The 26,503-nt window shown below is 36.1% G+C and overlaps 1 protein-coding gene across 1 annotated transcript in view; it reads right to left on the bottom strand.

The window, feature by feature from the left end:
• The window catches only part of SLC6A19 (solute carrier family 6 member 19), a 54,656-nt gene extending 30,365 nt beyond the window's left edge, over window positions 1-24,291 (bottom strand). The window contains exons 1-2 of the mRNA XM_051969804.1: window positions 23,996-24,291; window positions 4,904-5,044 (exon numbers count right to left, since the gene is read on the bottom strand). Of these exons, the coding sequence (XP_051825764.1) occupies window positions 4,904-5,044; window positions 23,996-24,197 (343 nt within the window). The 5' untranslated portion in view covers window positions 24,198-24,291. The remainder of the gene's footprint in view (window positions 1-4,903; window positions 5,045-23,995) is intronic.
• Window positions 24,292-26,503: the final 2,212 nt, after the last annotated feature.

Genomic DNA, 26,503 nt, shown 5'->3' with positions numbered 1-26,503 from the left:
TAGACCTGCATGTCTTCTGAATTTTTCTATTCCTGGTGATAGTACTCACTACTATCATCAGCTCAGTTACTTAGACTCAAACTTTAAAGTTATCTTTGATTCTTCTCTTTCTCCACCTTCTAACCAGACAGGTATTGACCTATCAAACCTCTTGATAAATCCTGTTGAATGTATGTACATAATCTATTTTACTTTCCTTCCCTTATCACCGTTCACCTTATTATCTTAATCAATATTTATATTATTTCTAAACTGGGCTATTAATATAGCCACCTAACTGGATTTCCTGCACCAGTTTTTCCCATCTCTAGTCCATTCTTCACACAGTTGGCAAAATGATTTTCCTAAGACATGGCCAATTCATTCAAAGATCTTCAATAATTCCTTATTGTCTCTAAGATAGACTACAGATTTCTGAATCAAGCTATCAGAAAAAAGTATTTATAAGTGACACAGTAGATAGAATATTGGGATTAGAGTCAGGTATACTCTTCTTTGTGAGTTCAAATCTGGCCTTAGACATTCACTAGCTGTGTGACCCCAGGCAAATCATTTAACCTGATTTGACTTAATTTCTTCATATGTAAAATTAACTGGATAAGGAAATGGCAAATCCCTCCAGTATCTTTAACAAGAAAATCCCAAATGGGATCATAAAAAGTAGGATATGACTGAAAAAAAATTACTCAACAACAATATTCTTAGTGTTGAGTCCTGGGAGAAAGGCCAGAAGGGTTCTTGCTTTCACTGAAATTAAAATCTGTTGAAGGAGAAAAACGTATAAATAAGAACACAAATGATCCATAAAGAGTTAGATGGAAATCAACTTGAGAAGGGAAGATACTCAGCCATTTAAGTTGCCATTTAAACTGATCCTTTAAAAAGCTGAGGACTTTAAGAGATGGAGGTAAAGAAGGAGAGCTCTTCAAGAATGGAAGATAACCAATACAAAGAGAGATAGAAAGGAGATGAAGTGTCCTGTGTGAGGAAGAGTACAATGCTATAAATATGATCTGGAAACAGGATTTGAGCCTATATCTTGCATGATGTAATGTTCAGAATTCAAAACTACCTTTCTAATGCTTCCTCAGCATGCAATCCTGACTGAATTCAATAGAGCAAGATAATATAGTGATAAAAGAAACAGGGGCCCAAGACAGAGCCTTGATCCACATCCACAATTAATAGGCATTACATAAGTGATATTCAACAAAGAAGGATGAACTGGAGCAATCAAGAGGAGAAATTATCAGAGAGCAGAAACATGAACATCCAGAAAGGAGATAATATTTAGGAGATGATCAGTGGTGACCAATTATACAGAGAAGTCAAGAAGGAAAAGAACTAATCAAATTAAGGGATCACTTGTAACTCTGTAAAGGACAGTTTCTTTTTTTATTATTATTAAAGCTTTTTTATTTACAAAACATATGCATGGGTAATTTTTCAACAGTGACCCTTGCAAAGCCTTCTGTTCCAAATTATTCCCTTCTTCCTCCCACCCCCTCCTCTAGACGGTAGGTAGTCCAATACATGTTAAATGTGTTAAAATATATGTTAAATCCAATATATGTATACATATTTATACAGTTATTTTGCTGCACAAGAAAAATTTGGTCAATAAGAAAAAAAAAGTTGAGAAAGAAAACAAAATGCAAGCAAACAATAACAGAAAGAGTGAGAATGCTATGTTGTAGTATACACTCAGCTCCCATGGTTCTCTCTGGGTGTAGATAGCTCTCTTCATTACTGAACAATTGGAATTGGTTTGAATTATCTCCTTCTTGAAGAGAGCCATGTCCATCAGAATTGATCATAGTAGTCTTGTTGTTGCCATGTATAATCTCCTGGTTCTGCCCATTTCACTTAGCATCAGTTCATGCAAGTCTTTCCAGACCTCTCTGAAATCATCCTGCTGGTCATTTCTTATAGAACAATAATATTCCATAACATTCATATACCATAATTTATTCAGCTAGTCTTCAAATGATGAGCATTCACTCAGTTTCCAGTTTCTTGACACTACACAAAGGGCTGCCACAAACATTTTTGCACATATGATTCCCTTTCCCTAGATCTCTTTGGTCTATTTAAGCCCTGTAGAAACACTGCTGGGTATGCACAGTTTGATAGCTTTTTGAGCATAGTTTCAGACTGCTCTCCAGAATGGTTGGATCCATTCACAGTTCCACCAACAATATATTAGTGTACCAGTTTTCCCACATCTGTCATCTTTTCCTGTCATCTTAGCCAATCTGACAGGTGTGTAGTGGTACTCAGAGTTGTATTAATTTGCACTTCTCTGATCAGTAATGATTTGGAGCACCTTTTCATATGACTACAAATAGTTTCAATTTCTCCATTTGAAAATTGTCTGTTCATATCCTTTGACCATTTATTAATTGGAAAAGGGCTTGAATTTTTATAAAGTTGAGTCAGTTCTCTCTATATTTTAGAAACGAGGCTTTTATCAGAACATTTGTATGTAAAAATGTTTTCCCAGTTTATTGCTTCCCTTCTAATCTTGTCTACATTAGTTTTATTTGTACAAAAACTTTTTAACTTAATATAATCAAAATTATGTATTTTGTGATCAATAATGATCTCTAATTCTCTTATGGTCACAAATTCCTTCCTACTCCATAGATCCGAGACGTAAACTATCTTATGTTCTTCTAATTTGTTTATAATATCATTCTTTATGTCTAGATCACGAACCCATTTCAACTTTATCTTGGTATATAGTATTATGTGTGGGTCAAAGCCTACTTTCCGCCATACTAGCTTCCAATTTTCCCAGCAGTTTTTATCAAATAGTGAATTCTTACCCCAAAAGCTGGGATCTTTGGGTTTGTTAAATGCTAGATTGCTATAGTAATTGATCATTTTGTACTGTGAACCTAACTTATTTCACTGATCAACTGCTCTATTTTTTAGCCAGTACCAAATGATTTTGATGACCACTGCTTTATAATATAGTGTTAGATCTGGTACAGCTGGGCCACCTTCATTTTTTTTCATTAATTCCCTTGAAATTCTTGACCTTTTTGTTGTTATTATTTCTAAGTCAGTAAAATAATTTCTTGAGAGTTTGATTGGTATAGCACTAAGTAGATTAGTTAGATAGTATTGTCATCTTTATTATATTCTCTTAAAGGACAGTTTCAATTGAATGAGGAGGTTACAAGCCAGACTGAAGAAAATTTAGAAGAGAGAAGTGAAGTCAATGGAGACATTTAATATAGACAACTTTTTTCAAGGAGTTTAAGAAAGGAAAGAGATCTAAAAGGTGATATATAGCAGGGATGATAAGATCAAGGAGGGTTTTTTACAGATGGAGGAGATATAACCAATAGATAGTAAGAGATTGAAGATTAAAAAGAAAGTGAGGATGATGTTAGGAGCAATTTACTAGAAAAGAAGGGAGAGGATTGGATGGAATCAAGATGGCATATTTAGGAATAGATCTTGTCAAGGAAGAGGGTCACCAATTCATCATAGATTGAAGCAAAGGAGAAAGTAGAGAATGATGTCAGAAGGATGGCACTTGTTTCTTTTACCTCTGTGATCTTATTACCTCCTATGAATTCAGCCAGGATCACCATGCAGATGATCCGCAGATGAAGCATTTAGAAAGGCAGTTTGGTAGAATGGAATGAATTCTGACAATAAGAGCAGAAGAGCCTAGAGTTTGGCCACATCCGTAATCTATCATCGCAGAACCTGTCATGCCTTTAAGAACTTTATATTTCATTCAAACTAGTCTACAAGCTTGTCTCCCAAGTTAACATCCTCAGTCCTCCATACATTCATGCAGGATGTCACCTTATCATCATCTCTGACTTATAGAATCTCTCTTCCCTCAAGGCTAAGCATCTTCCTCCCTGGTAAAGCCTTCTCCCATCCCTTAGCCTCAGAGTAAAAGTAGTCATGGTTTCTTCAAATAACCCTGAACATTTTGTCTTTTTTCTTCCTCCTCCTCACTGTCTACTTGTATCAAACTTATTTGTGCATATGTAATGTCTCCTATCCCTTCCTTCCTATCCCTCCTCCCAAATACCCATCAGCAGTACAAGCTCCTTGAGGCATCTGAATATTATATACTTAGCACTAAACAGTTTTGTTCACTCAGAAAATTCTTAGTAAATGTTTATTGAATCTTGAATCAGAGCTTAGGTCATCCTGCTGCTGAGACATGGAGCCTTTGTGTGAGAAATAAATGTCTTTGACTAGAAGAAGCAAACACTATTTTTCCTCCAAGTTACTAATCAAAAATTATCTCTGCAATGGACGGGTATGTCTATAATATTTTTTGTTCTATTGAATGCCACTGTTGGGTACCTGCTTTGCATTCTGGGGAAGTGATGATCCATTCCATTAATGAAGGAGACAATAAAGTCTTGCTCAGGTTTTATAATTATTTAAATCTCAATGAAAAACTAGCAGACATGGAAGCCAAAATTAAATTCCCTGAAAACATTCAAAACAGGGCAAGAGGGCTGTCAGAGATGTTTTAGAGGGGGGAATTCCTATACCATGCAAGGCACTAGACCAGATGACCTCTAAAATTATCCCAAAAATAGGTATTAAGTGACTATAGGCAAGATGCTTTTGATCACTAGGTCACTCAGGTACCTGGCAAGGACAGCATAGTGCAAATATATCCTGAGTTGATCTTTGACATCCCCAAATAAAAGCAAATTCACTTCCATAGTCATCCTGAATAACATATAAAATTGATCCTTTTAATCAAAACAAAGCATTTTGCAGAGTCTAAGAAAGCTTGTAAGACTGATTGACTATGATGACCAAATTCTACATGGAAAGTACATAATAGAAACAAAAGTTGCACATTCCCTCTCTGGTTGACCTGTTAAGGCCATTTTAAATTCTAATGACTTACCTACTCCCTTAAGGGTGGGATGAATAGCAGTCCAGACACCAACACTGCCCTTTCTTAGCCTTTGTCCAATGGCAAATTCCAGATAAAGCAATGGGATTCCTTCAAGAACCAGAAGAATGAGGAATGGAATCATGAAGGCTCCTGCAATTGAAAAAGAACCCAGATTAGTATTTCTGATGCTGGGGCAGGGAGGGAGGGGGGGACAGTATAAAAAGAATATGGTTTGGGTTCCAGAAATTCTTCATAAATTAGTAAACGTGTCCTGTAAATAGTAAATTTAGAAAAGAATCACATTATAGCAGCAAGAAAGAAAATATATTGTAAAATATCAGGGATCATAGGATCATGAACTAGAGTGAAGAGAACTCAGATTGCCATCTAATTCAACAAGTTTCATTATACAAATGAGGAAGATGAAGCCAAAGGTAGCTATGCAATTTGTAAAAGGTCATACTGGTAGAAAGTGTGAGAGGCAAGATTTGCAGCCAGATCCTCCAACTTCAGGGAAAATGTGTTTTCTAGCATATCATGATGCTATTTAGTTAATCAATCAATCAACAAATATTTTTGTTTCTTTTACCTCTGTGATTTTATCACCTCCTATGAATTCAGCCAGGATCACCATGCAGATAATCACCTACAATTATCCCTTCCACATCATGACTTTCCCTATCATGACTTCAATATATCACAGGTAGCATAAAAAAACTTCCAGGGCCCAATTTAAATCTCATTGTCTTCATAAAGCCTTTCCAGATTAAAATAACTACCAGATTTTTGATCTTTGAACTCATAACATTCATTTTCTATACTTATCAAGCAATGGATGATATTCCACCCAGGGATATCTCCTATATTGACATTATTTCTTTTAACTTTGCTGTTAACTCTTCATGTTATATTAGAAGAAAGACAATAGAGTTTAGGAGTATGAGTACTGACTCTGGAACTTGAAGACCTGCATTCAAATTCTGCCTTTATACCCACTGCCTATATGACATTAAACAAGTCACTTATCATTCTAGGTCTGAATTTCATTATTTGAAGGAAAGTAGGGGAAAAGATGAACTGCATGTTGTTTGAAGTCTCTTTCAGTTTTAGATCTGTGATCCTATATTTACATTGTGTTTTTCCAACTAGAATTTATTTTCCTAGAGAGCAGAGATCATGCTTTGTAGGTACATAACACTTGACACAAAGTGCAGTTATCCTTTTGACTTTGTGGAATTAGGGACTCAGCATACCCTCTCCTCCCATATGGAAAAATCCATGTAAAATGTAGGAACCTTTGTGTGTCATCTGCTGGCTGTTATGTTCCTTTTGTAAACTATATATATAATTTTACTTATTTTAACTTTTAAAAATTGTGTATATTTATGCATTAAAAGATAAAATATGCTGTTATTATACAATATTATACATGAATTTATACATGAATTTCTGAGCTTCTATACTTTTTGTGCCATTTGCAGCCCTTCTTGTGTCATCTGTAACTTTGGATTAGGCACTGGATCTCTCCCATCATACCGGCAGATATTTCTGACAAGCATGGGTTTTGTACACTATCTGATGTGTATTATTAGAGTTATTGAACAGCTATTTCTGATCTCTAAATCATATGGCAAGATTTCCTTTAGGTAACTAATTCTATCCATGATATATGGATGCTCGTTAGCATATATATTGGTAAGAACCACTATGATCCACTTATTGTGCTATACCATAGTTCATAGGTGATTTTTTTTTAATCCCAGCCAGAAACAAACAGTATGCTTTATCCTCAAATTCATTTTAATATGATGGCTTCTCAACATGGTCTGAAGCCAATTTCAATGAACAAGTTGAAAAAAAGCCTAGAATGTATAGTTACCAGTTCATTCATTTAATGAACATTTATTAATTCAACTGAACTTTTAAAATTTGAAATGAGTATGGCTCTACTATTTATGTCAGAGGGAAATTATATTTCAGTTATGATCTGGCAAAGATTAGAATGTTAATATTTAGCAAATGTTTCTAAAACCTTGTCAGCTGCGCAGGAGTATCATGAGGACTATATCAGGATTAAAGTTCAGTCATTCCCTGGAGCAACAAAGTGATAAAGATTTCCAAATACATAACTTAAATGGTTTTCTGTGGACTCAAGCATTAGGACTAGTCCTAATCTTTAATGAGGAAACTATGAGGCTTTGCTTTGTTTGATTATTTTATTCACACACCAATGAGTTTAGATAACTGTTTAACAGATAATTTTTTTCTTTATAACACCATATTTGATTGAAAGGTTTGAGTTAACCTCAAAGGTGGAAAATGATCAATATAGCTTTTCCCTTTTCCCTTGCCTTTACAAATAATTCAAAGAGGTTGATGTAAGGGGAAGCAGTCCTGGCACATTCACAGAGTGCCTGGGACAATATCTCTCTACATGGAAAGGTTGAGGAGCTTGCTTCCAGGAGAATCATGATAACAGGTCAAGGGGAGTGCTTTAGAGAGATTATGGAGAATGCATAGGCATCTTATAATACTGGTTCTGGTCTGCTCATGGAAGATTCTTTGATTGACTATTAAGATAGTCAAAAAACTTTAGCTGTCTTCTACCATTTATCCAGTGAAAGATTATAATGGGAGAGGTCCTGAGGCCATCTTCTCTCTAAATTCATACAACCCTAAGAAATGCCTCACTTCTTAGCCTCTTCATTTATTGTTTTCCATTCTCTGGTGAAGGCTGAATAGACTATGACCTTAATGAAGTTTGAAAAGTTAGGAGAATGGACCAAAAGAATTCAGAATTTGGATATCAGGACAAGTTGTATAGCCAGTCCAGCAACCGATTCCCAAAAAACAAGGGGCAACTTTCTGGACCTATATTAGTGGAAGCTGAGATAAAAATTCATTCACCAATCACATGAGAACATGAATTTGGTAGAACTAATGTAATGTAGAAACTGAACTAAGTGCTGGGTCTTCTCTCCCCCATAGGTAGTACAGAGAAGAGTAAGCACATGAGATATTGGAGAAAGAAACGTTTGTACTTTTGTTCTTGTTATTTATTCAAAGATATCAATGTTATAGCTTTGAATAAATATCACTTTATAAAAGCTAATTAATATTAATAATTAATATTAATTTGTATGAAACTGGTACATTAGTCACTGATACTTAATAGTTGAGGGAAACATAGCCATTGGGAGTTAAAGCCAATGGTAATAGAAATTTTTGTTGTCATTTCTGTCATATCCAATTCTTCATGGTTCCATCTGGGGTTTTCTTGGCAAAGATAATGGAGTAGTTTGCCATTTCCTTCTCCAGCTCATTTTACAGATGAGGAAACTGTGGCAAACAGGGTTAAGTGACTTGCCCAAGATCACATAGCTAGTAAATATTTGAAGCCAGATTTTTAAGTCAGGTCCCTTTGACTTCAGGGCTAGGGCATATCAGCTGCATTAGCTAGACTTGCCAAATCTTTTAGGGTACCTTAGAATATTAAGATCTAATAGATCTGGCCTTACAAAAATGTATACATTAAATAGGGGTAAGTAGAATTATTTTTTTGGCTCATTTGAGACCGATTTTGTACAGAAAATGAGGCTAGCAACTGGTAAATTAGCTATCAAATGTCTTTTTTGCTCCAATTCACTATCCTGATCCTTAGAACCCTTTCAAAACAATCTGGAAAAGCCTCATGATAATTTGCCTTTATATAATTTTGTAAGTTCATGAAGAAGTTTTACATATGTAGTCTCATTTGGAAACAAGCTACAAGGTTGGCAAGGTAGAAATTGTAGAAAATGTCCCTTTTGACAGATGAAGAAACTGTCAAAGAAGTCACATGACTAGCCCAAGTGCAAAAAACTGCTCATTTTCAGAGAGGGAACATAGGATAATAGAATTAGAGCTAGAAGAGACCATAAGCAATCTAGTCTACTCTTTCATTTTACAAATGAGGAAATTGATAGTTGGTAGAGGTTTGATGACTTGTTGCTACATAGAAAGGTGAAATTTGAATCTGAATCCAGTGATGCTGTAGTCATAGGCTTCCTTGAGTGAGTTCTGTGTTTAGGGATCATGTCCCTATACTATACTGCTTCTACTGAAATAATGGAGTACATGATAACCATACTCTACCTACCAACCTTCAGACTTTTCATTATAATGAGTTTTCTTTGTGATGAGGTCATTTAACCTGCATCAATGTATTGCATATTATTTTTGCTAGTCCAGTTTTTTAAAATAAAAAATGAGGTCCTTTTTGCAGTATATAATGATGTTTAAAGACTTTCTTGTAACATGTAAAAAAGATAGAATGGCTTGCTGCTAGAACATAAAACATAGAGGGTGAAAGTAAGAAAATAAGAAGTAACTGGTACTATAGAAGTGGCTACTTTTCAACCCATCCATGTAACCTGCAACCATCTTAGTCAAGATCCAAATTTTAAACACAGACACAAGGAAATACAAGTGTTCTATGAATATGTGGCTTTAATCCCTGTCAGGGAAATGAGAAAATGAGTGTGATTATCTTGACAAAGGTCTTCCATAGTTTACATATAGAATGTTATTTGAAGTGTGTTCAAAGAGCTTAGAAATCTCATTAAGAAATTTTTTTGGTGGAGAGAAGAGCCTGGATTTGTGATTTAATCCATGTAGGGAACTCCCGATAAGGAATCTACCTTTCTATCAATGTGGAGTCTTACCTAGACAGTTGGTGGGAGCATTTAGACTTTAAGTCACTTACTCAGTGTCACAGAATGTTTTTCAGAGTGGGAATTGAAACTAAATTTCCCTGATATCTAAAGACAGAATTAGCTCTGAGAGATGGAGCATATATTCTTAAAGTCCAATTCCTGTGAATATCAAGTTGAGTTGGGTAGTTTAAATTGGAGGTTGAACTTAATGTAAAAATAAGAAATAAGGAATATGATTGAATAGACACGAATTGTGCACAGTATACATAGTACATGGACACACACACACACACATATATATATAAATATATCTTGAATAAAATTTCCCAACAAATACCTAAAATTCTCCAATTCACTCTAAATTACCTAAAATTGGAAGTCACAGTTTCATCATGGAAAGCCCAATTCATTACTGAAGGCCTAGAGAATACAACTTAGAGGAGGAAAAATCATTTTTTATGAAAAGATACTGAATTGACTTAAAGAGTTAAAGGAATTTCCGAAGATTTCTAACTTATTCCTAGGGAATAGCAGAGTTTCTGGAAGAATTTGCTTCAATAAACAGCAGCAGTGGGGATAAAAACCAATAGGACAGAGGAGATAGAGAGATATTAGTTTTGGGATTCCACTGACATAGAGAGCTCCCTAGTAAGAAAATTCCCTCTACCAAAGCAAATCTGTGGCTTCTTTGAAACTATAAGTATTAAAGAGCAAAGACGAGACACATACAAAAAAAAATTGTGAAAAACCACAATGAGGCATTCTCTCTGCCAAAATGTATCTTTATCAATGGACAAAATCTGAGAATGGTTTTTGCAATATGCTTTTGGGAACAGGAGATTATATAGGGTAAAAGAAGAAATACTTGGAAAGAACTGAGAAGATTCCCAAGGGAAATATAGAGATGCTAAATAGTTAGACTTTGAGAGTGAGCCGAGACAAAGGAAATGGTAAAGAATTTCATCTCACCTAAGATCATTTAGATAATAGAGGTTGATTAAGCTCTCATTTCCTTCAGGCAACAGAGGTCAGTACAGGGATTCTGTTCTATACCATCCAACACCAATGGACAGAGTCTGGGGAAAACTAGCTTCCTTGTAGCTTTTAACCATAAACTGGTTTACAGAATCCATATCATTGTGCTAAATACTATACTTAAAAAGCTCACCACTGATCTGACTTACTATAATAGTTCCTGATAGACTTGAAGACATATGACCATTCTCCACTTCAATTGATCAATCACTCAGCTACCAAAGAGTTTTGCCTGAAACACTCCAAAATCTAAGGATGTCTTTCATCTACTTAGATTCCATTGACTCCCAATTGTCTAGAACAAAACAAACATTTCTGTTGGGCTTTTATAGCTCTTCATCCCCTGCCTCCACCTATCTTTTCCATTTATTATACATAATCTCCTCTCCACATTCTATAATTCACCCACACTTTTCTCTATTTTTCACACATGTCCCTGTCTCCTATTTCTGCATTTTTGCTAGGTGCCCCCAAGCCAGGAATGTACTCCCTTCTTTCCTCAACACCACAAAATTCTTCAATTGCTTTGGGGTCAAGCATCACTTTCTCCAAGAGCCTTTCCTGATCTTCACACATTTGCTAGTTCCCTCCCTCCCTAAATCATTGTGTTTATTTTTTTCTAACCACTGTTGTTCTTTATATACTCCTCCACGTGGACCATCACTAGTTGTCTGGATTTAGATCGGGCACTGGGCTCTGATGACTCTCTAGTAGGGGTCCTCAAGCTTTTTAAATAGGAGGCCAGATCACTATCCCTCAGACTGTTGGAGGGCCAGACTATAATAAAAACAAAAACTTTGTTTTGTGGGCCTTTAAATAAAGAAACTTCATAGCCCTGGGTGAGGGGGATAATAGTCCTCAGCTGCCGCATCTGGCTGGTGGGCCGTAATTTGAGAACCCCTGTGATTGAGGCTGATAATTTTTCACAGCTCTTCCTCACTCAGATCCATGATTCACTTGCAACCCAAGACATTACCCTCCAGAAGTCATTCTGCTTCCAGACCAAAGAAGGAACAACAAATCCATTTGTATACATTGACTCCCTCCATAGAATGTGTAAAGGACTTGGGGATCCTTTCTTTTTTTTCCCCTCTGTATTCCTCAGCAGCAAGATCCTGAAATATAGGAGGTGCTTAAGAATTTGTTGTATCATGATATGGGTTCAGAATGGAATAGGAAAAATAGTATGTAAGGTAGATTGCCTTCAAGAAGTTATACAGTGATTTTGTTGATTGTGAACTGCTCCCTGGTACCAATATTTCAACAGAAATTGTATCCCCAGTGATGATCTACAGTTGAAATCTAACAACACAATCTTTAGGTAATTAAGATTGTGGAAGTTTATGACAATTCTCTTTAGAGAATTAGTACTGCAGCTTTAATTGTATATGGTGGATATAAACAACTAGCATATTTCTAATGAGCTATACTCAACAGTGGCTTAAGGATATCACTCAGGAAATGTGACATTAAAGAACTACACATATTGATTGATCCTAAGTAGTATATTGTATCATAAAAAATATAAAAAGATTTAGAAGACTTCTTCTGAGTGGCTACTTTGTGAAGGTTACATACATCCATATGTAACCCCGAATGGATAGGACAGGTTCCTCATGAAGAGTTTTATGAGGTTGAACACTCAGTGAGATATGACTCCTAAGTGGCTGAGAAACTCTGAACTGGTCATGTTGTGCAAGTATGGATAGCATCTTTCTGGAGAAGGAAGGGAGAAAGTGAAGTTTGAGAGAGAGATTTATGAGAGGAGGCAAAAAATGTGAATGGCAACCCACATGTGAAAGAAATTGTCTCCTCAGACATATCCCTTGATTCCTAGAGATTACTGAAAGCATCCTTCCCTAGATTGTTTCTCTTCTTGGTTGATGTGAAGTTATATCTTACTCCTAAACTGAAGAGTTCATTTACTCTTTTGTGCTCTTCTACCCTAAGCTGCTTAACTTCCCCAATTTCTATTAATTATCACCTTTAGTTGCTCAATATTCATGATGTAACTAGTAATCTCTCTCTCTCTCTCTCTCTCTCTCTCTCTCTCTCTCTCTCTCTCTCTCTCTCTCTCTCTCTCTCTCTCTCTCTCTCTCAGAGAGATGGCTAAGAGTAACCTTTATCCTCCCTTTTAAAGTGAATAGTGAAAGTGACTTTTATTCTCAAATCCTAAAAGAGAACATTGTACCACTAGATTTCAAGTATTTGAAGCATGGCAAATTAACATGATTCTAGCTCAACAAATCTCTTGGAGATAGGAAAATAAATTATCAAGTACCTAGTTGTAGTCCTTCTCTTGCTCCCCACAAAGGCAGACTTGGAGACGGAGAGAGCCAGATCCCAGATAAGATGTCTAAATTTGTCCCTGTAACACAGGCTTTGCTGGATATCTGTTGGCCAGAGTTCAAACTACTACATAAACCAATCTATTTTACATGTTCATTACATACAAAGCACAAAAGGAAGAGGATAAGCTACAATCAACATTAATGGAGGGAATGGCCATGGCAATGAGATCACAAATCCATTGAAATACTGAAGAATTTAGTTGATGCACATGCCAGAGACATATAAATCAAGATGACAGACAGAATAACACAATAAGCAGGAAATTTCATGAGACCAAAAGTAAGCAGTGAAAAAAAATAGCAAGATTTGCATAAAAACTTAGAAAATTTATTTTTGCATAAAAAATTGACATGTAGTTAACCTTTCTTCATGCAACACTGATTTACTGTTGTAGTCCAGGATTTTGCAACCATGGATGTATGGCAAAGTTCTAAGGAGCTCCGAAAGATGAAGGCTGCAAAGTTCCTAACAGATGCCTGATCATATTAATGAGCTGCAGGTATCACATGAAATAGAAGGGATCTAGCTGCCTAGGTGAGTCAGAAAAACCTGAGTTGTTATGTGACTCTGGGTAAGGCACTTAATCTCTGCCTTAGTTTCCTTAACTGTAAAATGGGTTGGTTCTGAGGGTCAAGTAAGATGGCATACAAAGCAGCTATCATGTAGTAGGCACTTGATAAATACTTTTTTCCTTCCATCTTTGGCTTCTTCCTGTATTTCCTTTCTTCTGAAATTTAATATGTACTGGAAAAAGTGATAAAGATAGATATTGTAGAGTCCTAGACTGTTGTTTGGTGGTAACCTTTTATAGAGTAGGTGTTTAACCATTTTTTCAAACATGTCTGACTCTTCACGAACCCATTTGTTTGTTTGTTTTTTAACTTAAAAAAATTTTGGTGGGCATTTTCTTGCTATGATAACTATAGTAGTTCTTTTTTCTTTTTTCTCCCAAATTTATTAGTTTTTGATATTTACCTTCTTAATAGCTTTTAAAAATTTTTTTCCAAATACATGCAAAGATAGTTTTCACCTTTGTAAAACCTTGTGTTCCAAATTTCTCTCCTTCCCTCCCCTCAACAGCAATCCAATATAGATTAAACATGTATAATTCTTCTCAAGATATTTCCATATTTGTCATGCTGCACAAGAAAAATAACATCCAAAGGGAAAAAACCACGGAAAAGAAAACAAGCAAACAACAAAAGGTGAAAACACAATGCTTTGATCCACATTCAGTCTCCATAGTTTTATCTCTGGATATGGATGGCTCTTTTCTATCATATCTATTGGATTTTCCTTGAATCACGTCATTGTTGAAAAGAGCCAAGTCTAAAATGGGTTCTTTCTATAGATCATTTTTATAGGAAAAGAAATGAAGGAAGCAGGGCTAAGTAATTTATCTGGGGTCACATATCTAGTAAGTGTCTAAGTCCACATGTGGACTCAAGAAGACAAATCTTCCTGCATTCATTCTATCCACTGTGTCACCTAGCTGCCCTTTTTAATAGAGTAAATGATAGACTTTTTTCTTAGTCCTATTTTTCTTTATCGCACAGAATCAGAAAACAGGAAGAATATCATAGGAGTTCTTAGAAAATAGAAAGTTTGAGAATCCTTATAGCAGGATGAATATGTTTTAACATTCTCATCATTTAAGAATGGATCTCCTCATCTGCTATGCCCATACAAATGCTTTAATGTACATTTTGCTGATTGATTACTATGCAATGGATCAGATTGCAAAGAGCTAGCTCAGGCCTCTCATTAAGAACTTTATTTTGCCCATTCAGCAATCACTTCCTTGTTTAATAATGGATTGTTACTGTGATCAAAAACCATTGAGCTGAAAATGATCATGAACCTAGACATCTGTTGATTTTGGTCTAGAGTTTATAATAAATGGCTATGTATAGCTTATTCCTTTGGGCCAATTACCTCAATTCTCATTACTTCAGTCCTAACTCATCAGAAACTGACATAATAAGCCTTTCTCTTAATCAGTTGGATGTTGATTCAAGTAAGTATGAGGTAAGGATAGGCTAGTTTCTGAATTAGATCTGAGAAATACTTGTTTAGTTGTGTCTGACTCTGTGACCCTATTTGGAGTTTTCTCGGCAAAGACTCTGCAGTAGTTTGCCAGTTCCTTCTCCAGTTCATTTTATGGATGAGGAAACTGAGGCAAACAAGGTGAAGTGACCTCCCCAGGATCATATAACTAACTGGTAAATATCTGAGGCCAGATTTGAACTCAAAAAACTATGCACTATGTAGTCACCTAACTGATAAATACTTAAGTGCTTATTAGCAATGTGCTACTTGCTAAAAATGAAAAAAAAAAAAACTGACTATTCTCAAAGAGTTTATGTTCCACTTATATCTTTACATGGAAGTAAACAGATAAGTAAGTGAGGATGGTTATGAATCCTTCCTTAAACTTGGTGATGAGTCACGAGGACACAAAACAGGCCAATTCAGAAGAAAACTCTGATTTCCATCTTATATGGTACACTATTTCCTATGGCTATCTTTGGATTTTGCACTAATTCTAAGAGATCACTGATGATTCCTTGACCTGGAAGTTGCTTGTTGTCAGTAAACCCACAGTTTCATTATAGGTCTGGAATATACCAAACCACAAGGCTTTAAATATTTTTAAAGGTAATATGTTTCTAGCTTCCTTTATTAACATCATAAACAATTTGCTTTCATATCTTGCTTATTTTCCCTCAGTCTTTGTCATCTTAGCTGCAAATTAAGTCACATAATTGATGTTACTTTATATCTGTGTACCATTTAGAACAGCAACCCTGAAAAACAGGATGTATTATTTAAGGTTGACAGCTTCCCTGGAAGCTAAAATGTCCTGAGTAAATAGTCATTGTAAATCTACAACTAATCATGTCCCTGGTTGCCAGTACCTTTACTGATGGATGAGATATAATTGAAAGTGAATTGGATATACCATAGGAAGAATGTTCCATTTCTCTTTCCTCTTCTACTAAGCAAGTATGGTACACTGAGCTCAAAGTTGCCACTCCTTTCTGCTTCTCAGACAATTCTCTAATACCTCTCTAAAACGGGAAAAAAAAAAAAACAAAGAAGCTGTCATAAAATAATAAATTCAATATAAGCCACTGTGCCTTAGAGAGAAATAGTTTTAAGTAGTTTCATCCAAGAGAGTATATAACTCATCAATGTATGTGCTCTCCAGAATCAAAGTGTCTGCTGAAAGACCTCCAGATCACAAAGAAGTCATTTAGTCAGTTCCTTACAATCACAATACCTTCTATTCTACTAGTGGCTTACAATGCTACTTAACTCAAAGAAGAAAGGGACAAACATTTATTAAGCACCTACTATATTTCTAAACACTCTACAAATATGATTTCTATTATTATCCCCATATGATATATTATCCCCATTTTACATATTATCTCCATGAGGCAGAGAAATCTTAAAGGATTTGCCCAAAGTTACATAACTAGTACGTGTCTGAGGCTGATCTGAAATTGGGTTCTGTTACTTCAAGTCCAGGGCTCTATCCATTGTACCATTTTGATGTCTTAACAAACATTTATTAAGCACCTACTTTGTGCTGTGTAATAGGATAGTTATGCTAAAGACAGGGTCTGGGCATTTGCTTTTTAAAAAATTGATAACTTATTTCAATGGTTTTCTTTGTGAGCCTGTGTAGTTTATTTTATGCATTTAAAAACCTTGTTCTGAAAAGGAGTTCATTGCTTTCATCAGGTTTTCAAGGGGTCCAGGACACTTACAAGAAAAACCCTGCTCTAGGAGAAACACAAAAAATTAGATAATACCTGGGTCCCTGCCTCCATGGAGCTTACAGCCTACAAGAGAGTAAGACACAAAGACAGGTATCTGTGAAATAAAATTATATATGGCAAGGTAGACGGTGAGGTACAATGGGAAAAAATAACTGTGCCTTGAGTCACAGGCCTTTAATTCAAAGACTTGCTTTGCCACAATTAGATCCTATCTGTGACACATAGCTGGTTGTATTACCATTTAAGACCTCCTGTCCCAACCAACCCCTAAAATTATAAATTACTGATGAATGAGTCATTTTTCAGTTGTGTACTATTCTTCATGACCCCATTTGGGGTTTTGTAAGACACTAGAATGATTTGCCATTTATTTTTTACAGATGAAGAAACAGAAAAGCAGGGGTAAGTGATTTGTTTAGGATAACACAGCTAATAAGTGCCTGAGGCCAGATTTGAACTCAGGAAGAAGAGACTCCAGGTCCAGTACCCTATGTACCTTAATGCCATCTAGCCACATGAGTTGGTCATATGAATAAGTACAAAGGGAATTTTAACTGATAGGGAGTTTCTCATGCCAGTGAAATCATGGGAAGGAATAAAGAAGAAACCAAAGTAGAGAAGGAAGGAAGGAATGAGGAAAGAAGGAAAAAAAGTTCTGAGGGAAAAGCATCTCTTCTCTAGGCTAGGTGGATGATGGATGATGGCTTGGGAGAAGTCAAAGGGAGCTAAGCCATCTTATTTTTTATATCTATTTTTAATTGAAATGGTGACTTTAGAGGCAGCTAGGTGGCACAGTGTTTAGAGTACCAGTCCTGAAGTCAGGAGACCTGAGTTCAAATTTGATCTCAGACACTACCTAGCTTGTAATCTTAGATAAGTCACTTAACCCCAATTGCCAGCAAAAGAAGAAGAAGAAGAATTAATTAGGAGAAGGAGAATGAGTGAGAGAGAGACACACACAGAGAGAAAGAGACAGAGAGAGAGAGAGAGAGAGATTTAGAGAGCTAGAGAGAGAGAAAGAGAGAGAGAGAGAGAGAGAGAGGGAGAGAGAAGAAAAGAAATGCTGACTTTAGAGAGAGGAAGTAAGGAAAATTAAACTGATTCAGAATGATAAAGCTATGTAATTAGCCTGTCAGAATGGCCTTAAGAACAAGAACTGAAGAAAAAAGATAAAAAGAAAAGAGGAAAAGCTGAGTCTGAGTGGGACAGGAAGGAAAGCCAGGATTTGTTAGTTGATATGGACATTGGTTAAAAGTGTGTCGCAATTTCCAAAGGATGGGCTCCAAGGAAGCTGAGTAGTCAGATGCCGATTATCCCATCAGTTTTTACTTGAAGCTGAATAGAACGCACCTGGAACAGGACAGAAGAAAAGAGATTCCTCTTCTTGGAGGCCTAGGTCATTGAGTCAGCTTTGATAGGAATACAAGATAGGCCTAGTGAGAATTTTGAAGATTGATCTGAAACATCCTGGACAAAGAAGGGTGAGAAAATTGAAAGGAGCAAAAACTTAGTTCCTAGAAGAGCACGACTTACTGTTTTAAAGTTAAACCAAGCTAACTGAACTATAGGATACTCTGTTAATAGCCTGGGGATCCTGCCTGGATACCATCTAGGAATTACTGGAGGAAGCTTTTTTTTCCTGTTTACATAGATTAATGTTCTATGACACTAATAGATATTGGCCTATCATAATATAACCTCAATATCTTTAGGAGCTTGGTTAGACAATTTACCAATTCCTATTGATTTCTCTATTCAGTTGTTTTTCAGTTTGTCCTGATCTTCATGACCGCATTTGGATTTGTTTGTTTGTTTGTTTGTTTTTGGCAAAGATACTGGACTGTTTTGCCATTTCTTTCTTCAGTTCCTTTTCCATATGAGAAAACTGAGGTGAACAAAGCTAAGTGACTTGTCCAGAATCACCCAACTCAAGTACCTGAGGCCAAATTTGAATTCAGGTTTTTCTGATTCTGAGCCTGGTACCACCTAGCTGCCCCAAGATTTCTCTCATACAGTTTTTTGGTGATTTCTCAAAAAATGAGTCAGAAAAAAAAAAAAAGATTTTAACCATACTTTGCCCATTCTCTTCAAGAATTTGATACCTTTAAAAACTATGTTAACATTATGAAGCATGAGGAAAAATTCAGTCATTGACTGAGTGGTGCAGGTAAAGAATTCTCTATTTCAAACACCTAGGTCTAAATACTTTTCTTGCTGCTTTTTCTTTAGCAAGTCTTTGTCAGGGATTAGAATCAGGAAGACCAGGGTTCATATCCTGCCTCAGATTATGACTTTTTCAATTTACCTGAGAAACTGTTTCCTAATTTGTAAAACAAAAAGATTGGGCTCAATGACTCCTACCAGTTCTAAAACTAGGATCCTTTGATCCACATCTGGAAAATAAAGAGTCTGGAATAGATGCTTTCTAAGGTCTCTTCCTACTCTCTGATCACCTCCTTCACAGCCTCCCCAGCTCCTCTCCTTGCCCCTCCATAGAAACCATATTCAAAGCAACTATGTCATTGTTGCTGAACTAGGTGTTTCATTTTCATGCCCTCACTCACCACTCCTAATAATTTTCCTGATCAAAGTGCCCCTTCTTGGCCACTAGTTCTCTAAAAGTTTTGTGTCTCCCTATCTATTTAAGGACTGAGAGTGTAGACTTTAAAAAATCTTTATATACAATACTTTGCACAGTGCTTGAAGCACAATACAATTCAATAAAGATCTGCTTTAATACTATGAATAAGCCTTTAGGGACTTATTCAAGGAAACAAAAGAAATCTTAGTGTAAGGTTGTTGTAGGCATTAACAGAAGAACTTGTTTTTGTTTATTGTTGTTGTGCAGAGGAGGTTCTAATTTATTTCTTATCTGGCCCTTTATACAAAAAGCAAAATATGAGGCATAGTATATAAATCGCAATCATAGGAACTAAAGAGGGTTATTTTGCTTAGGGGAATGTGACTTTTCCTTTGCTTTCTGGCTAAATTCTTATTAAGAATTTGGAACTAAAGGGAAGTAGTGAGTGTTCTCCCCGCTTCCATTTTCAAGAAATTAATCATTATTAAAGTGCAAACAGATCTTTGTTGCCGAGACAGATCAATGGCTCAGGAGACTCAGTAAGTCCTAGAAAATACATAGTTGAAGATTTAGGATCCCATGAGATAAACTGCAACTCAGTTAGGTACATAATGTATTGTCCTTGCTTACTTTCATCTCTAATGCTTCCCAGTTACTCTGAGAGGTTTTCAGAGGTTGAGGAAAGCACTTCCATTTTTATCATTTGTTCTTTTAAATACTTCTTAACACTACTTTGTCATTTCATCCTGGGAAAAAAAAGAGGATAGGATTTAGTGTTGAAAGGAACTTTGGAGACTAGCTAGTTCAAGGCGTCCATTTTACAGCTGAGTTAAACAAAACTTTCTGCCAGGTGTCAAGATCCTGAAAGACTCAAGTCCTCCTATATGACATATTTTTAGCCCTAATCCTAATACAGACCTTTCCCTCTTTCCTTTCCTGACCCCTAATTCCATTCTCCCTTTCCCTCTCCCCCAACACCCTGTAGTCATTAAGGCCTCTCTTTGGTGACCATAGTGAATTAAGATGAACTATTACTCTCTCTGCCATCTTGCCTTACGACCTAGGCTCCCAGTTGAGAAGGCTCAATAATGGTAAAGAATCACTTAGGGATTACTGCTGCTCTTTTCCCCAACCCTAGCTCCATATTAAACTCAGTTTTGACTCTCCCTAATCCCTATTCTCTCCTATCCTTTTCCTATTATGTACTCTGGACCACTACACTTCTGTTGAAGTATGGAAAATGAATAGACAGAGGAGCTAAGTCTGAATCTTTATTCTGTCATTCAACCACATGTCCTTAGGAAGCCATTTACTTTTTTGGAGCATCAGTTTCCTCTTCTGTAAAATGAAGGGATAAAACTAGATGACCTCTAAAGTCTCTTCTAGTTCAATTTCTATTTTTCTGGGATCCTAAGTCTTATTCTCACACTTCTTTCCTTCCTCTTGTATTCACTGAAATCTGTCTTCTCCCAAAAGAAGATACCATCTCTGTTTGCATCCTTTCCAAGGCTGGCTATATCTCTCATAACTCCTTGACACACAGGATTGGGGGAGCAGTTGTTTTGTTCTTTGCTTGCCAACCCTACCTTTAGGCGTTTTCTTATTCTACCATCAGCTGCAACCATCCCCGAAGTTCTTTTCATTCTATCTAGATCCTTGCTGCTGCCACCTATGAATCTCTGAACATATTGGGGATGAGGAAGAATGTTGCACTCTCTGCTCATAGTCTTCTATTCCATCCTACTCTCTTCCCCCACTAAAAACTAATTTTGAGTTCCTTAATCCCATTAAATTTCCTAATCTCTGACTCTAGTCAGCTTCCACCATGCAATAAGGAGTACACTAGACTTAGCAAAAACTACTTTATAGAGCAAGAGAGCTGAGATTACAACTAGTGCTATTACCCAGTATAGTCATGAATTAACAGAAGGAGAAATAATGGCCCAGAGAATAAAGGTACACACCTTCTACAAGAAACACAGGCCTTGTATATTGCTACATAGGTAGAAGACAAAGGTATTCCTAAAATGTCTGTTAATACCTAAAATATGAGAGGTTGCTAGTTAAGCCTTTTATGGACCTTTTGCAAAAGAAAGAATCCCTCTATTGACTGAGTGATCACCCCTCACTTCATTTGTCATTACTGAGGTGTTTTCTCATATATCAGATTTTCTTAAAGCTTGACTCACATATATGATAAGATTATTGCTTACGGTAGAGAAATGTATACATTTGTAAAACTAGCCTCTAGATTCTTTAGAATAGTGATTTTCAAACATTTGGTCTCAGGACCCTATTATGTTCTTTTAAATTACATTGGACCTCAAAGAGCTTTTCTAAAAAATGGTTTATGGAGGAAAAAAAACTAAGATAAAAAAATTAGAAGGGTGGAAATTGGAACAGATCATGTACAAAATATACAGAAGCAAGTAAAAAATGGTTTAAAGCTATTGATATTTACCACATTAGAAATTAGTCTTGATATATTTCAAAGTATGTCTTGACCCATTTAAAATGATAAGTAACATAAAAGAAATAAATATTTTTGTGAAAATATTTATATTTTCCAAAAAAAATAGTGAAAAATAGTATTGTTTTACATATTTTTGCAAATATCTCTAATGTTTGGCTTAATGATAACAGCTAGGTTTTCATCTCTGCTTTTTTATCCAATTTGTTGTGATATTTTATTTTGATTGAAGTATATAAGGAAAATCTGACCTCACATGAAAATAAATGTGATTGTCACAAAAAATATATGTGGTTGGCAAAATGTCAGTATTGTTATGAAAACAATTTTGCCTTCATGGATCTCCCTTTTCCCGAAAGTGTCTTGGGATCCCCAGGGGTCAGAACAGCAAGTGCTATACACATTTCTATCATAAAACCCAAATTGTAGTAGTTTATCACCCCAGCCTTTTTTTCCTCTATACATTATATGTTGCAGCTCCCTCCCCCAAAAGCAAATTTTTCTCACTAAAATAGTTTATTGGTGTTCATCATAGGAAGTATACATTCTTACATCATTAGTAACCTTACAGGATCTAAAAGGTGAAATATAATAACATTTAAACAGGCTTCATTTTTTTAAATAGCTTTTTATTGACAAACATATGCATGGGTAATTTTTCAACATTGACCCTTGCAAAACCTTCCATTCCAACTTTTCCCCTACTTCCCTCCCTCCCTTCCCTAGATGGCAGGCAGTTCCACATATGTTAAATATGTTAAATACAATATATGTATACATATTTATACAGTTATCTTGCTGCACAAGAAAAAATGAATTAAGAAGGAAGGTAAGAGTAACATGAGAAGGAAAACAAAAATGCAAGCAAACAATAACAGAAAGAGTGGAAATGCTATGTTGTGGTCCACACTAATTTCCTAATTAAACAGGCTTCATTTTCCTGGATACTTTGCATTTCACCTCAGCATTCATCCTACATTTCACTTATATCTCTACCCCAGAATTTAGCACAAAGTATATTATTGCCAAATGTTTGTTGATCACATATGAGACAGCAGAAAGACCTATTTTTTTTTGAGAGAGTATATGATACCCTGGTCTTTCCGAGTCCATAGGATGAGATGAGAATGTAAAATGAGCCAATCTTCTAGGATACCAGGATCCCCCTGGTATTTCCTCAAGGGAAATATCACACTGGCACTTAAGGGAATTAAAATCACCTTCTTAGGCCAAAGAGATTCATTCATAACCGGTTTTTCTTTTTTTTTTTTTTCTTTGCTGCATAAAGACTTTTTTTTATGAGCAGTGCTGGAAGTTCAGAATGCATTATTATTAAAGCCTTAACTGCATTTCTTTGTTGCTATTCAGACCTATGATTTCAATAATGTAGGGGAATTTCTGGTATGAAAACTTTTCAGCTTATGCAGATTTGCAATTTATCACTAACTTTGCAACTTGAATTGTTAATTGGGGAACTGACTTGCCCATCACATACTTTCTCTGATTACTAGTATCAGAGAAAGGACACAAAGCCAGGTTTTCTAACCAGCATTCTATCAATGGCCATATTGCTTCTGAAGATAAAATATTTTTGGCAGACTAGAACTAGATAAAGAAATCCTTAACTAATTATACATTATATAAGTGAGAAACTAAAATGAGGATCAGATGCCTTTACCCCCATCACCACTTTGTGTTCTCTAGTTCTGTTCCCTGCAACTTAAAGGAGGAGAGAGTAGGACAGAATCATATTTGTGCTATCATATTATACTGCATTGGGTATATAGAACTCTGCCAGATCTACTCTTCTCCCAATTTAATGGTACAATTCCTGAGGAGTGTGAGTGGATTACAAAAATGTCAGTGTCACATACATGTTACTTACATACACACACATACATACACTTAAGCTCTGGATAAAAAGTTGAGTTCAATTTAATTTGGCTAACATTTATCCAATACCTATTTGGATAGAGGTAAATTGTAGTAAGCACTTGAAGATTTAAAGTTTAAATGACAATGATACCTGTCTTCATGGAGCTTCTAGTCTAGGGCTGAAAGTGTAGTTGAGTATTGTTAAAAAAAAAAAAAAAAATCATTGCCCATGTTGCTGTTTAACTTAATGGCTGCTACTTTCCCCCCATTCCTCCCCATAAAATAGAATAAACAGATGCTACATACCTCCTCCATGGCTCTGGCAGAGATAAGGAAATCGCCACACATTTCCTAACCCCACACAAAAGCCAATACAGGTTAGCATATATTGTGTTTTGTTGTCCCATTTGGGTCTTGAATCTGCTTCTTCTTTTTCAATGGTTTCGAGCTCATCAAGTGATGTTATCCTATTCTCCAAGTCCGGATTAGGAAACACAAGTCTCACCATAGTGTAGTTTTCCTAGGATCTGGTTCCACTAGCCCAAGCAAAGGCTTTATCAAGCAGTCAGTAAGAGATGGCAGTCTAGGGAGAGTGGGACTTCTAAAGGCTAGCTTCAGCTATTTATAGTGAACCTTTGACACTCATCCTTAAGCACCTGAGGCAGAAGGGAGGTGTCAGCAAATCATTTGATTCAGTAAGTCAACTCACAACTCAGACACTTATTAATGCCTTATCTACTGAGACTCCTGCTGAACACCACACATTCAGCAGTTCCAGATGGACCAATTCAGGGGGCTATTTGCTTTGAAAAATATTGTTCTCCAAGGAAGTTATGAAATACACCCAGCCCTTCCTATTATGCAAACTCAGGTATAGTACAAATTTAATACTGTTCCTTAAGAAGAGTAAAATCCTCAGATAGTTTATAGCAAATTTAGTACTTTGGGGGAGGAGAAACCCAAGGCAAACAGACCATATCTTACAACCTTTCTCACTGGCCAATTAAATGCTGGTTTGTCTGTATCAGCAAAACAAACTGTTTTTTCTCTGGGACTACCTGTTCCTCTGCCCCCTTCCAACACACACCTCCTAGCTTGTCAAGGAAAGCCACCACACCCAAGACAGAAAAACTGAATCCCTGACACTCAAAAAGTTCCATTGTCTCGGGGTCAAGTTACTAGATGATAACATTCAGCCCTTGTGGCTCTGTGCAGAATCATTACCTCTAAATGAATCAAGCTGAGCTCATGAACTCTTGATGGAAAAGCACTGAGCAGGAAAAGTCATTTCAATCTGTGGAATTAGCAGCTCTATACAGAGCAACAGACTAGAAGCTTGTTAAACTTGGCATCAGGAAGGGAGATGTTCAAAACCTTTTTTTTTTTTTTTTTTTTGACATGGATAGATCTCTTTATCAGAAGGAAGCCACAGGAACAGCTAGATGGCACCAGCCCTGTGGTCAGGAAGACAGGAGTTCAAATCTGATTTTAGATACTACTAGTTGTGTGACACTGTCAAGCAAAAACAGAGGGAAGCCACTTAAATTCTCGAGGATTCAAAAAGCTCTGTGAAATGTATTTACTTAATTAGAGTTAGGTTTTAAACTGCTTAGGTAAAGGGAGTTTTCCCAAACTAATAAAATTGTAGATCATTAATGTATTAATTTGTTGGGCTACAGTGAATGGAGCACGGGGCAAAGAGTCAGGGAAGACTCCTCTTTGTGAATTCAAATCTGGCCTCCTTTCTTACTACCTGTGTGACCCCCAGCAAATCACCTAATCCCGTTTTACTCAATTTCCTCATTTGTAAAATGAGCTGAAGAAGGAAATAGCAAACTCACTCAAGCATCTTTGTACAGAAAATCCTAAATTGGGCCATAAAAAGTAAGACATAACTGAAAAACATCTGAACTGAACTGCAAGTCATGGATTTTGACCAAAAACAATCACTGAGTCATGTTGTGGCTGAATCTACTGCTTACTTCAAAGAAATAATAAACCTAGAAGGAAGTTTAGGAAGAGTAAGCATGAACTATTTATAGTGAAGCTTTCCCTTTGGACCTCAAGCACCCAAGGCAGTGACAGAGTATTTGAACCTTTATTCTAGGATTTGCTTCTTGCTTCAGAAACCTGAAAATCTTTGTAAAAGAGATCCATAATTACTCCAAAGACTTTGATACAATTTCACACACACACACACACACACACACACACTACATACTACACACACACTACTTGAGTGAAGAAAACTCATTGTCCTAACTATGATATCAAGTTGGAAGAACAATTTTAGAGTTCATTCATTAGGATAAATTCATCTAACACAACTATTACAAATGGATAATGATTTGAGTTTAGAACTTAACAGGAAAAAAAGAGTGAGTTAGAAAGATTGCAAAGTTCTATTGACTCTGACAAGTTACTTCCTGAAATAAAGACCCATCATCTTAATACAACATTTTTCTAGTTATGTTTTATGGCCAAATTATGGAACACTACAATAGTCTCCAAAGCGGTGAGGTTGAGGATCACCCAACGAGTTCATGGGAGATATGAACAGAGGTTATAATACGTTAGAAATAAGAAATTGTGCTAGAGAACCGATGTAAAGCATATCCTTAAAGAAATATAGAACTGAAAAAGGATGAACCAAATGAATGGCAAGAATGAAAGATAAGTAAAGAATGGACAGCCCACATCCTTCATCTGTTTCTTTATGGTGTCAGATGAACTTGATGAAGCCCCCATCATATTGAATGGCTCACCAATTTCATGAACTTACGGAGGAGAATCTCAGAATATAAGAAGACACTA

This window comes from Antechinus flavipes, chromosome 1 (assembly GCF_016432865.1).
Source record: "Antechinus flavipes isolate AdamAnt ecotype Samford, QLD, Australia chromosome 1, AdamAnt_v2, whole genome shotgun sequence".
Classification (NCBI taxonomy): Eukaryota; Metazoa; Chordata; class Mammalia; order Dasyuromorphia; family Dasyuridae; genus Antechinus; species Antechinus flavipes.
The sequence above is the reverse complement of the archived record's forward strand: the minus strand, read 5'-3'. Positions and strand labels throughout refer to the sequence as shown.